This window comes from Cryptosporidium andersoni, assembly GCF_001865355.1.
Source record: "Cryptosporidium andersoni isolate 30847 chromosome Unknown contig_18, whole genome shotgun sequence".
Classification (NCBI taxonomy): Eukaryota; Apicomplexa; class Conoidasida; order Eucoccidiorida; family Cryptosporidiidae; genus Cryptosporidium; species Cryptosporidium andersoni.
In genome coordinates, this window is record NW_027122829.1 from 12963 (window position 1) to 26110 (window position 13148).

A 13148-nucleotide genomic window follows, 5' to 3' on the forward strand; every position below is an offset into this window, starting at 1 on the left:
TAACCGGTATTTTGCATGTTAATCAAATTATATTACACGTGTATAGACAAATTTATGGGGTAAATATTGAAACTTTGAATTATATTTAAGAAAATTAGATTATTATTATTAAATGGGTATAAGAGAGTTGTATGGAAATTAAAAGACTTAATTTTTATATTACAACTTTCTAATTTTGTTGTAATCTTGGGATGTTAATATTCTCTCAATTTTTATGTTGAATAAATTATTACGTGGCTCTAATGAGATAATATATGCAGATGATGAAGCCAATAATGAAGTATTGCGAGATTATGAACGTTTAGAAATTGTTGGTGAAGGTACTTATGGTGTAGTATATCGTTGCCGTTGTAAACATACTGGTAAAACATTTGCAATTAAGTACTTTCGCAATAATACTGAGGAGATCAATACAACAACATTAAGAGAAATATCTATTTTACGAGAGTTAAATCATCCTAATATTGTGAATTTATTGGATATATTTATTGCTAAAAATAGTATCCATATAATATTTGAATATATTTCATATGACTTAAAACGTTTTATTAGGATGTTTCCACAAAAAATCTTACCTTACAGTCTAGCTAAATATATAATTTATGAGATATTAAAAGGGGTTTGTTATCTACATTCTGGAAGAATTATCCATAGAGATTTAAAACCTCAAAATATACTTGTTACAGATAATAAGTATTATCCAAAAGTAAAAATAGCAGATTTTGGTCTAGCAAGACTCTATTCTTTCCCATTAAAAACTCTTACTAGAGAAGTTGTTACGTTATGGTATCGTGCACCAGAATTATTGTTAGGAATGAAACATTATACAAATGCGGTTGATATTTGGAGTATAGGCTGCATATTTCTTGAATTAATTATTGGTAGACCAATATTTTGGGGTGATTCTGAGATAGCAACATTATATAAAATATTTCAGTTACTTGGTACACCTAATAAAGATGTATGGAATGAAGTTAATACACTTCCTGACTTTAGTAATGAATGGCCTCGTTGGAAAATTAATGATTATTGGATAGATAACTTATTGATAAAAAGTGGCAAAAATGAAGATTTATTTAAAGATAATCATGCAAAATATCTTATTAAAAGGTAAGTTAAATATTAAATACTAATTACAAAATTATAAACTGTTTTTTATTTTCTAAATAAAACTTTAGTAATTATATTGAATTTCTTTTTAGAATGTTATTATACGATCCAAATAAAAGAATTTCAGCTTTAGAAGCTTTGGAAAATCCATGGTTTGATGAATTTAAAATTTAAAAAAAAAAGAGAATATATATTTGTATATATAAATTATAATGATACAGCACTCAGTGTTAGATTATTTATTCAAAAAAAGAAGTATATATATATATATATATATATATATTCACTAATTTTGTTATAATTTCTAAAATGGTTTACAAAATACTCCTGGACCTGAACATAACCATGTTGGATTAGGAGGATCTGGTATACAAACAATGTCTCCATATGAATTATCCTCTAATTCAACAAGTGCTTCTATATATTGTGACCCATCACATCTTTGTAAATGTTCAATACCTCCTGCAGCCCTATTAAATCTAGAAGCAATCAAAGCAGTCCCATCAAGACCTTTAAATGGAGCAACAAGATTTTCTGGATTACAGGCCTGTGACTCAATTCCAAAAAGTCTTTTTAATATTATATGTGGTTTAGTGGAAATTTTTACTCTCATTGGTGAAGGGATACTTCTCTGTAAAGGAATGTCAGTATTATGAATCATCTCTTCATTTATTGCTTTATCTACGATCCAACATGAATCAGCAGATGATAATCTTGCAATTCTTCTTGAGATACATGATAATTCGTAATTTATGAAGGTACCTTGAAAAATTGAACTAACTTCCATCCCCCCTGTATTTGTACAAGCAGCATCTTCTGTAATTTGGTATCTAGCATCATCACCTGCAAATTCACAATTCTCAAAATTTGTAATATGACCCCAATTATAAGGCGCCTAAAAAAAAAGGTATATTTAAATAAAATAGTTTTAATAATTGTAATATAATCTTAATTTACTAATTTTTGTAAAAATAATTTACATTAACTTACTTGAACATGCTTTACAAATTTCCAACACCATCTTCTTCCAGGATTTCCTGGATCAGATAAATCTCTTAACCTTTCATATATTGTTAATTCATCTTCTTGTTTTGGTGGTATACCACCTATATATACAGTTCCTCCTATTTCAAATACTTGTGCAAGTATACCATCTAAGTCAATTTGTGAATTTTTTTGAGATGATGGTGATACTTTCTGTAAATATGAAACTATAATATCAGTTGGTACAATGAAATGATCTAATAATTCTGTAAGTGTTATTTCACCATCATTTAATTGTTTAATAATATAAGGTGTTATTTTTAATCTTTCAAAGCATTGATAATATCTAATATACATAATTATCCAAAATATCATATTAAATAACTTCAATCTATTTAGCCTCATTATATATAATAAATATATAAATCTTCACTAAGATCAAATAATTTTTTATATAAATTAAATAAATAAAAATTTAAAAGTTATAATGACATAATTTTGTGTGATATTCATATATACACACAAAATTTATTAAGTACCTAAATAGTATTCATATATTATATATTATACATATAATTATTTATATTATAATAGGATATATATATATATAATAAATATCTTAAATTATATTTATTAATTTTAATAATAATTTTTAGCTGAAATTTTAATATTAATAGAAATAATAAAAATCTTAAATAAGTAAAAAAAATGAAAATAACCCCGCCTTGAGCGCCACCTTTTTTTTTTAACTTTCTAAAATATTATATATTAAATATTTTAATGGAACTTAATATTAGAACTTGTAATGAACTTCATAAAGAATATTTTAGATGTCTACGTAAATCAAATTTAGAATCAAAGAAGTGTGAAAATTTAGAACTACGACTAGAAGCATGTTCAAATAATACACAAAGGAATTATTGTATAAATGAATTAAAATCCTTAATAAAATGTATACGGTAAGAATTATTGTAATATATAAAATTAAATAAAAGGTTTATTTATATAATTTCGGATAATTTAGAAAACCTAATAAAAGTGGATGTAGTAGAGAATTTATAGAAATGAGAGAATGCAATAGACCAGGAGGACCTAGGATTAAATATGAGGTATGATCTATTGAATATTTCAACACTATTATTTGATTTGATTAGTTAATAATTATAAAATTATTTTTATATAAAATTTACTTTTAGAATGGGGCTTATTTTATAAAGATTGAAAATAATAAGTATATTAAGATACCTGAATATGCAATATTTGGAAATAGAACTAGTATGAAAGAATCAATAAATAAATTGAGAGAAGAATTTAAAAGTAATAATACTAGTGAAGAATTAAAGAAAAGTTTAACAAGTGAAGCATATATTTTAACATATCCAATGAAAATAGCAGGAAATATGATCCCTTCAATGATTATGATTTAATTATTTTTAGTAAAGTTTTTATTTGGAAAATTTAAAAAAGAAAAAAGTGATGATATTAATTTATATGATTATATATTATTAGATATTAGAAGGAAAAAAAATTTAAATAAGATAAAAATAGATAATTATAATATTAAAAATAAATATGAACTAGTGAGATATTTTATATCATTATCCTTAATAAACTTTGAATTTGTATCTTCTTGTTCACTTGGTAAATCTCTTTTGAAATATTCATTACATAATTGAGTAGCAGTTTGTAATTTTGATGTTTTCTTAGAAATAGGACAAGTAATGAAATTATCAAATGAATTATTAAATAAACAATTATTTAGAAAACAAACAGTTTCTTGTAAATCATATTGATTATTATTATAATAAGCCATAAATATAGGAATAACTGAATCTCCTGATATTTGAAATATTTTATTGATTATATTAACCCAATGTTGTAATAAAATATTTGTAAAGTGATCTTTTATATTGTTATATATATTTGAAATAGAATTGACCATATTTGATATAATTGAAATTAATGAAGTATGTAATAAACTATAACATACTTTCATATCATAATTATCTGGGTAAAATGAAAGAAATATTGGAAGTCTTGGTAATAAAAGTGTAAAAATTGCAATTTCTCCAAGACCTTTAATTCCCCAAATAACACCATATATTGCTGCAATCTCAAATATATTAACTTTTGATAAACAAGAAACATTTTTAATTAAAAATTCTTGATAAAATTTATATAATTTATTAACTAATTTATTGCCACCAATTGGTAAAATTCTTTTACATAAAATAATAATATGTTCTAAAGTTTGAGCTGCTTCTTGTCTTGCTAAAATATTATCAATTAACATAAAAGTTGAAATTTGCATATTTGATAAATTTGTTAGATTATCTTCAAATTTAGATATATCTTTTAATTTTGAATTATTTTTATAACATTCTCTATACTTTATAGGGCATACAATGATTATTTTTAATAAAGATTCAGCAATTAAATGTATATATAAAGTAATATTTGAACAATATTGATTGCTTATAAGTGAATTAATAATGCGAATTATAAGCCTTATAGATCCTGCTGGAAGAAGAATCCCAAAGTTTTTAAAATTATTACAAAGTTGATAAGTATTATAATAAATAAAATTTATTAAATGTGACAATAGTGGTTCTAACATTGTACTTGATTCTAAACGATTTAATGATCTTTCAATTTTTAAATAAAGTTCTAATCCTGTAAGATTTTGTATATTACCATTATCTTTCATTAATTGTTTTTGTAATAAAATTTCAAGTTGTTTTTCATTATATTCATGATCATCATCCATTTTGAAATTTGAGCTTTTATCTATTGTTAATATAGATGATATAGAATCAAGATCCTTCTCAGATAAACCATATAGATCTCTTAATTTACATAATTTATTAGATAAACATTTTTGACCTTTATAATTTAAAATCCAAGAATTATACCAATATCCTTCAAAACCACGTCTAAATAGTTTAGTTAAATATATTAAATAATCTTTTTGTTCATCAGGAAGTGAACCTTCTAATCCCTGATTTATTAATATTTTCATATTTTCCGATATATTAGAATCATATAATATATTTTGATAAAATACTGATTCAATAGCTATAATAGAATTTGATTTAGATAATTTATTTTTATTTAAATAATTTGAAATATATTTAAAATCATTGTTAGGTTCTGATACAAATTTTCCATCTACTGCAAGCCAATGTATATTTAATATTGGTTCAATAGGAATCTCATTATCCATTTGTAATATAATTGAATGGAAAAAATCTAATTCATTATTCGTAGATGATTTATTTTCATCTATATTAAATATTGGCATAAATAAATTCAAATTTACATTAGATTTTCTAAAATAAACAAAATATTCTGCGACTCTACCAGGAAAAAGTCTAAATGCATCTTTATTTGTTTCAGTTATCATATATTTAGGGTTAGAATTACAAGTTATATAAGGACAATATTTAGATTGTTTTGCCGAATATCTTTTAGAAATAACATTTGGAAGTCCAGGTATACAAATTATTGCACTTTTTAAGTCATTTAATGATATATATAGTAAATTTTTCCTTGTATAATTTGAATATACTTTTAAGGGACCATTACCACCCCTTTTAAAAGAATATTTTATTGAGTCTTGTAAAATTTGTCTCAATCTAAATTCAACAATTTCCATGATAATATCTGCAGCTTTTTTTGTTATTGAATCACTACATAATTGTTTAGATAAGGGAAATACAAAATCATATGCAGACAAAGATTTAAATCCTTGTGAATATTCTAATGACCTCTTATTAGTTATTTCCTTAAATCTAATTTTGTTATCTATCTCAGTTGATCCAATAGGGATAATTCCATCTAAATCGTATGCAATATATTCTCTAAAGTTACTCTCATTTAAATTATCCGTCATTTTATTTATAAAGCAAGAGTCCCTTTAGTAAATTATTAAATTTAGATCCGCCAAATTAAATATAATATATCCCGCCTAATATAAAAGGTATCGGCTATTAGAATTAAGTAATAGGTACCTTTTATTATTTATTATTCTTTGGCCTAATTTAAAAAAAAATTATGATGGGTAGAAATTGTTAATGAAATATTCTTTCTTCTACTTTAATTATCAAATTAGGCTTTCTTTAAATACAATATAAAACACTTCTAAAAAGGTTTTTATGATGTGAATATATGGTTTAAGAGAAAATAAAAAAAAAAAAAAAATAGTATTTTGATAATAATCTATTACACAAGAAGAAATAATGATTGAAATAGATACTACTTGGATTATTAATATTACTGATAAATGTGAACATTTTCTAAAACAATTTAGTGGCTATAACAAACTTAATAATGAATATATTATGTTAAATTCAAGAGTAATAATAAGTATATGTAATGAACTACAGGAAATTAAGTTACTAATAAATTTTATAGAAAGTAATTCTAATAATACAATTAGTGATACTAAAATACTTAATTTAATATTAAGATGTTATCAAATAGGACTTGAGAAATTTTGTCAATTTTATCACAATAAAGATATTAATTTAAGTAACTCTCTGGAAAATAATTTTTCAAATATATTATTAAATCCAGGAAATGGTTCTACAAATGATGAAGATAGCAATGTTAACTATGAAAAAGGATCTAACTCATATCTATCTCTATTATTAAAAGTTTTAAAAGATCTCAATACTACTATTGATTATTTAAAATATTGCACTAACATAAATACTGGTATATTATGTGCAACAAATACAGTAACTCTATCTATTATTTTATTATTATTAAGATTTACTATTCCTTATAAGATTTTAAATAGACATTTTGAATATTCAATACATATTAAGATTCAAATATTATCTTTGCAATGTCTTGAGAAATTATTTAGAATATATAAGTTAGAACTTACAGATAAATGGAATATGATTCTTTATCCAGAATTTTGGAATAATTTAAGTAACAATTATACTAGTAATTATACTTTGGATATTCTATTACATAGTTCTATTGCAATATTGAAGAATATTTCGAATCCAGTACCAATTATTGCAATTTCATTGTTTAGTAACAACTCAAAAATTAGGGTAGCATCTATTCATTGTATTCAAGCAATATTTGAATGTCCATTACTAAGATCTAATAATATAAGGGAATGTTTCAATGGGTATAAAATAAATTCAAGTTTTGTTACTACTTCACAATTACTTTCAGATATAATTAAAGATTTAATAATATTACTATTACAATTTGGTCAGCATTTATTAGATTCAGATATATATTGCAGTGACACAATAACAGCTTTATTAAGAGTTTTGTCAAACTGTATTACTAAAACTCCTTCAATTCTTTGGATAAATGATCAAAATATTAATAATTCTCTTATATATTCACTTTCATTATTTCTTAATTTGGCAATTACGAAAGAATTTTTAATGGTACCTGTATTTCAATTGCTTTCAAATTTACTAAATTCAAATATATTACAAGAATTGCCACTAGAAATTGTTTTGAAGTTGTTTAGAAAATTATTTTTTAATGCTATCAAAACTACACATATATATATTATATTAATTAATGATAATAATACATTGAAGTACACAGATATATTTCAAAGTAACTCTAAATACTACAATTTATATAATAAATCTCCAGATTTATATATTAGAGAAGGACTTAATATAATATTGAAGTGTTTAGATACAGCCCCATTTTTATTAATACCTTATGTAAATGAGTCACAAGTAACTATGGAATTAAAAGAATCCCAGAATTTACTTTTTAGTATTTTAAATATATTATTGTTAGATAATTTTGAAGTATATGAATCTATGATATATTTGCGTTTATTTCAGATTTTAGAGTCTTTACTAAAAATTGCAATTAATTATAAGAAAAGTTTGTTACTTTTCAAGAATGAGGCAATTGAATTGGATTATTCTTTAAACTGGGATGATAATGTTGATATTAATTGTAATAATAGAAATAGAAAAATAAATTTTACAACTGAATTTTATAATGAATTGTGGAATTTTGTACAAAAATTACAAGCTTATATATTTTCAAGTCAACTAGAATTTTGGAGATATATATTATCTGGAAAATATCCTTCGCTTAATAAAACAGTATATTTGAATAATATGGAACTTTTACCTTATATACTCAATTTCTTTAGCTATATATTTCCTCAAGATACTGAAGATATGTTTCAAGATATTATAGATAATAGAGAAACAAGTTTTTTAGCAATCTTAATAAATATATTTAATAATTTGAATGATAATAAATTATTAATATGTACAATTCAATGTTTAATGACATATTATATCCATTCTGATTCAATTACTTATATACCATCTATATTCTATACATTACTTGGTAAAAATAATAAAGTTTCAGATATATCCATTAGAAACCTTCTTGAAAATTACATTATAACAAAATTAGTTGAAATATTGAATAATAATAAACATCAATTAAGTATTAATATTGAAAATATTGTAATTAATTCAATAATTACTATAAGCTTATTTCAAGAACGGGATGATGATTCTATCATGAATTATTTGAATAATTGTAAACAATTATGTATAACAGCTCCATCAATTATATCTGTTAACTATACTCGAAATAATCAATTTGATAAATTGAATAAATATTCTACTTACTCAAATTGGTTGTCAATGTTACAATCATTTAAATATTATATTGAAAGTAACAAACTTTATAATAATTTAAAGATTACATTAAAATGTAATTCTCAGCTCATACGTGTATTAGGTTATATATCCAGACTCATCATATTTGAAAAGTATAATAATGATATACTTTTATGGGTGTTAAACTTACTAAATAATACTATTCAGCAATCAAGTGATACATCTTTACGAATAAAGAAACTAAAATGGAATGCAATATACGCAATTGGAATGATATTTATGAATTCCACATTCAAGGAACTTTTAAAATCTGATTTTTCAATTTTAAAAATATATATGGAAATATGGGATAATCTTTGTAAAATAATAAGTAATAAAAGTGAATTTGTAAAAGTTAGATTAAATGCAATACGTACATTAATAATGTATGGATTTGATCATTACAATCCAATACCTCATGATTCTTTAGAGATTACATGGAAGACATGGATAGATATAAATAAGATGCAAATATGTTACTACATAAACAATAAAAAAGATATGAATTATACGATAGAATGGAAAAAAGCATCAAATGCTTTATTCAATATACTAAGCGAAACTACAAAATTATATATTGAAAATAAAGATAATTTATCTATTGATAAAAGAAGTATTTTTGGAGATTATATAAAGCAAACCTTTTAATATATTAATTATTATCCAGAGATTATATTGATATTCAATTTATATTTGTATAACTGGAGATAAGAATAAGTTTAATAATGAATTAAAATATATTTTAATAAAATAGTAGAATTTTGAAATTTGAATGGTTTTTATTTTTAAATCAAAGAAAATTTATTATTTATACATTATTTTATATAAATTTATCTTTAATAAATTACTTGAATTCATTTATTTTATGAAATGTTACATATGAGTTTGAATAACTTATTTTTGATAACTTTATAAAGTTAATAGATAATAAGTAATTGTATTTCAGTATATAAAAAGTTATTATATAATGGGAATTAATTTAATTAAAGTAAATATTGAACTATTTATGTGATTAATAATCCAAAAATATGAGCATATTATATTATAGTTGGATTTGTCAAATAAAGTTAAACCATCTAAACAAGTAAACAGTTTTGTATCTTAAGAATAGAAATATATTTGAAATTTTCCATTTATATTAAATTTCTTGATACTATAAATATGAAGAATAAAATTTCGTTTATAGCCGTAGCTAGGTTATTAATTAATACTTCTATAATTCCTGTAAAAAGAAATAATAAGATATATATATATATATATATCAAAATTATATTACTACTAATTCAATATAATACCTCAATTTTATTTTTATAACGAATTTAAAGATATTTATGAAATTGTTAATAAAAGAAAAATTAGCACTAAGATCAAATATAAATTTGATAGATCTAAATATTAGATATAAGTGTCCACTACATTGCAATATTAGATGTTAACTGCATTCTCTACTTCATTCTTGTTAGAATTAGAAGTCTAAATTTATATGTAATTTATTATCCATATACCTTATTATAAAATTAAGATATATAACTTAATTTGCAAGGTATTTTTGATAAAATGTTAGTTACATTTCATCACATTTCTATTGATACTCAACTAAATTATCAAGTACCTCATCAAATTTTAACAAAAGAATAGATTCATCTAAATATATCAATCTTTTAAAATAATTATTATAATATAAACTACAAAGTAATAATCTTTTTATAACTTTATTGAAATAATATCGAACAGATTATGAGTATAAAGTTGGTATTTTATTAGCTTTATTTATTACTATAATGATCTGTTATTGTATTATTGGATACACTTTTAGTATATCACCACCTATCTAATTAACTATATATCTACCTAATTCTTTATCTAGAATGATTTTTGTTAAGTTTACTAGTACATCATTTCTTTATTTTGTTTATTTACTAATTAGATAACTCTAAATCTAAAAAGCCTTATTACTAAATTTATGAAATAACTAAATTAATTCTGTATTTCAAGTGATTTATTTGGAAGTTTTTAATTTCCATGATATTCTAATTTCTGATACCTCAATTATTTTTTAAAAACTAAAATCTAAATAAGATAAAATTATGCTGTTTATCATCAATTATATTACAAATACCCATTTTTTAGGAATATTTCCAACAAAATGATTAAATAAAATTTGATAAGCAATTATTTACATCTCTCAATAAATCTTTTTTATCTAATGATAAAGTAACTTGAAGATTTTTTTAGATACTAAAATTAAAACTTTTTAAAAAAAAATAACTCAACTAATGAGGTTCAAATAGTAGCATATTGATTTAAATATATAAACTATAGAAGAATATGTTTTTAGAGAAACTTCAAAATAAATATTTTGAGTACCCTATAAAGACCTTTAAATTATGAGTTTTCTTGTTATAAAGAATGAATTTATTAAATATTTTATTTGTATTCTAATTATATCTTAGCTTATTAGACTTTCATAAAGATGAAAGTAAACAAGATATTAAATTATCTTGGTTTATTTATAAATAAAAAAAGTTATCAAAATTGCAAATTATAATGTGAAAGTTTAGAATTTTTGTATAAATTTACATATCCCCAAATTATCAATTTACAATTTATTTAAGAGCTAATTATTTGTTTTTGTTAAATTTTGAATATTTTTCTCACCCTATTTTAAAATATGATGAGAATTACAAATATTTGAGTTTTGAATTGAATGAAAGTTTGTTAGTATTTATTATATATTTTTTACAATTTATCTCCTGTTATTGGCTAAATCTAATGGTCCCTTCGAAAATACTAGATTTGTTTAAATTAATTGTTTACACCTTAATATAAATTGATAAGTATCGGGAATTCAAACTAAAACTAAATTGTTTGAATTGAGTGTTTAAATATGCACTAATTTATTCCTATTTATTAAAATTACAAGACCTTGCAAGTAATTGTTATTTATCAAGAGTATTAATGAATATTCAACACTTTTACCTTTCAGAGTAACATAGTATTACATATCAAACTGTTTTTTAGATAATTTAGCAAAATTTAGATTTATTAGATCTTTCTTTAATTAATAATAAATGAATCAAAAACGAAAGTTCTCATTTATAAAATTTTATTATATGAGAAAATTGGTTGTAGCTTATAGCCTATTAAAAAAAAAATTACTATTAGATTTTTTATAAGAATCTTTAATTTATCAAAATTTCTTCACAAGGAAAAATTCAATATTATACTTTGAATATTTAGAATAATGATTGGTATATCAATAATTTCAAGATATTTTACACGATCTTGTAGTTTAAGATCATATTATTAACTATTGTAAAATCAAATTATTCTAGTCATTTTTCTATTGGATAAATTTCAAATTCTGATATTTTAATCAAGAAATAAAATTCTGTTTATTATAATTTATCTAATATAATACTTTCCTGACTTAATTTATAATTAATCAATATTTCTATTTTATTAAACAAGAGTTTAATGTTAAACTCCTGTAATTAAAGAAATCCTTTACTTAAAAACAGTAGAATATTTCAATTCAAAATGTGATTATATTAGCTTGGCAGAGGAAATGAATTTTTAAGAATTATAATCTAAATATTTTGGAATTGGTATTTATGAAATCATGGAATTAGTTTACAGATTACACAGAATTATTTTCAATCTTTGTTTTCTTCTCTTAAACAATTAATTTCATATTAGAAATCTTAAGAATCTTTATTATAAAATAGCCTGTTATAAGTAATCCAAATCTAAATTATTTGATTATAGTATTTGCCATTTTATTCACTAGAAAAACAATAACACTAAAAATATATTAAGAAGCAAATATTTTCAGATAAAATTTCTTTAAATCTATAATTAGAAATAAGAAAAAATCATAGAATTAACAATATAAAATAAAATTCGAAATTACTCTAAAACTTTTTCTTATATTTAAATAACGAAGATATAAAATTTAGTAAGCTCAAAATCTCAGATAATTTCAAAGTTTAACTAAGTGTGAATTATTTATTAATATCAAACATAAAAAGTTGAATTCAAAGGAGTCTAAATACTGAAAGAACTTTTTTCATATGTAATATTTTGGATTGCTAATATTTTCTAAAGTTTGGTATAGAAGTTTTGGTAGGTTAAGATATCAATGTAGTTATAGAGAATATTTCATTTCTAGCTAAGGAATAGATATGTTGCTATACTCAAAATTTGAGAGAATTACTTCAAAAAATCATTTGATAATAAATAGATGGAGATTTTATCGAAAAAATAGCTTATTAAAGAAAAATCTATTTAAGTTAAACAGACATAGTTTGTAAAGTGTGTAGATGTTATTTAAAAGTACAATATTATCTTTGAAACATATATTGGTTGATTTCTAGA

General features: G+C 21.7%; 5 protein-coding genes across 5 annotated transcripts; 3 read left to right on the forward strand and 2 right to left on the reverse strand.

Annotated features, from left to right (window-relative positions):
• Positions 1-214: 214 nt before the first annotated feature.
• On the forward strand, positions 215-1284 carry cand_019450 (cell division control protein 2; the record flags this gene model as incomplete). Its single annotated transcript, XM_067212175.1, has 2 exons — positions 215-1110; positions 1203-1284. The coding sequence occupies 2 exons, from the start codon at positions 215-217 to the stop codon at positions 1282-1284; spliced, it is 978 nt and encodes a 325-aa protein (XP_067069081.1).
• A 130-nt stretch (positions 1285-1414) lies between these two features.
• On the reverse strand, positions 1415-2499 carry cand_019460 (uncharacterized protein; the record flags this gene model as incomplete). The annotated part of the gene is made up of 2 exons (XM_067212176.1): positions 1415-2005; positions 2101-2499. The coding sequence occupies 2 exons, from the start codon at positions 2497-2499 to the stop codon at positions 1415-1417; spliced, it is 990 nt and encodes a 329-aa protein (XP_067069082.1).
• A 375-nt stretch (positions 2500-2874) lies between these two features.
• cand_019470 (uncharacterized protein) lies at positions 2875-3521 on the forward strand (the record flags this gene model as incomplete). The annotated part of the gene is made up of 3 exons (XM_067212177.1): positions 2875-3053; positions 3119-3203; positions 3291-3521. 3 exons carry the CDS (start codon positions 2875-2877, stop codon positions 3519-3521), a joined length of 495 nt encoding a protein of 164 aa, XP_067069083.1.
• Positions 3522-3646: 125 nt separating this feature from the next.
• Positions 3647-5986, reverse strand: cand_019480 (uncharacterized protein; the record flags this gene model as incomplete). Its single annotated transcript, XM_067212178.1, has 1 exon — positions 3647-5986. One exon carries the CDS (start codon positions 5984-5986, stop codon positions 3647-3649), a length of 2340 nt encoding a protein of 779 aa, XP_067069084.1.
• Positions 5987-6332: 346 nt separating this feature from the next.
• cand_019490 (uncharacterized protein) lies at positions 6333-9419 on the forward strand (the record flags this gene model as incomplete). Its single annotated transcript, XM_067212179.1, has 1 exon — positions 6333-9419. The coding sequence occupies one exon, from the start codon at positions 6333-6335 to the stop codon at positions 9417-9419; it is 3087 nt and encodes a 1028-aa protein (XP_067069085.1).
• Positions 9420-13148: the final 3729 nt, after the last annotated feature.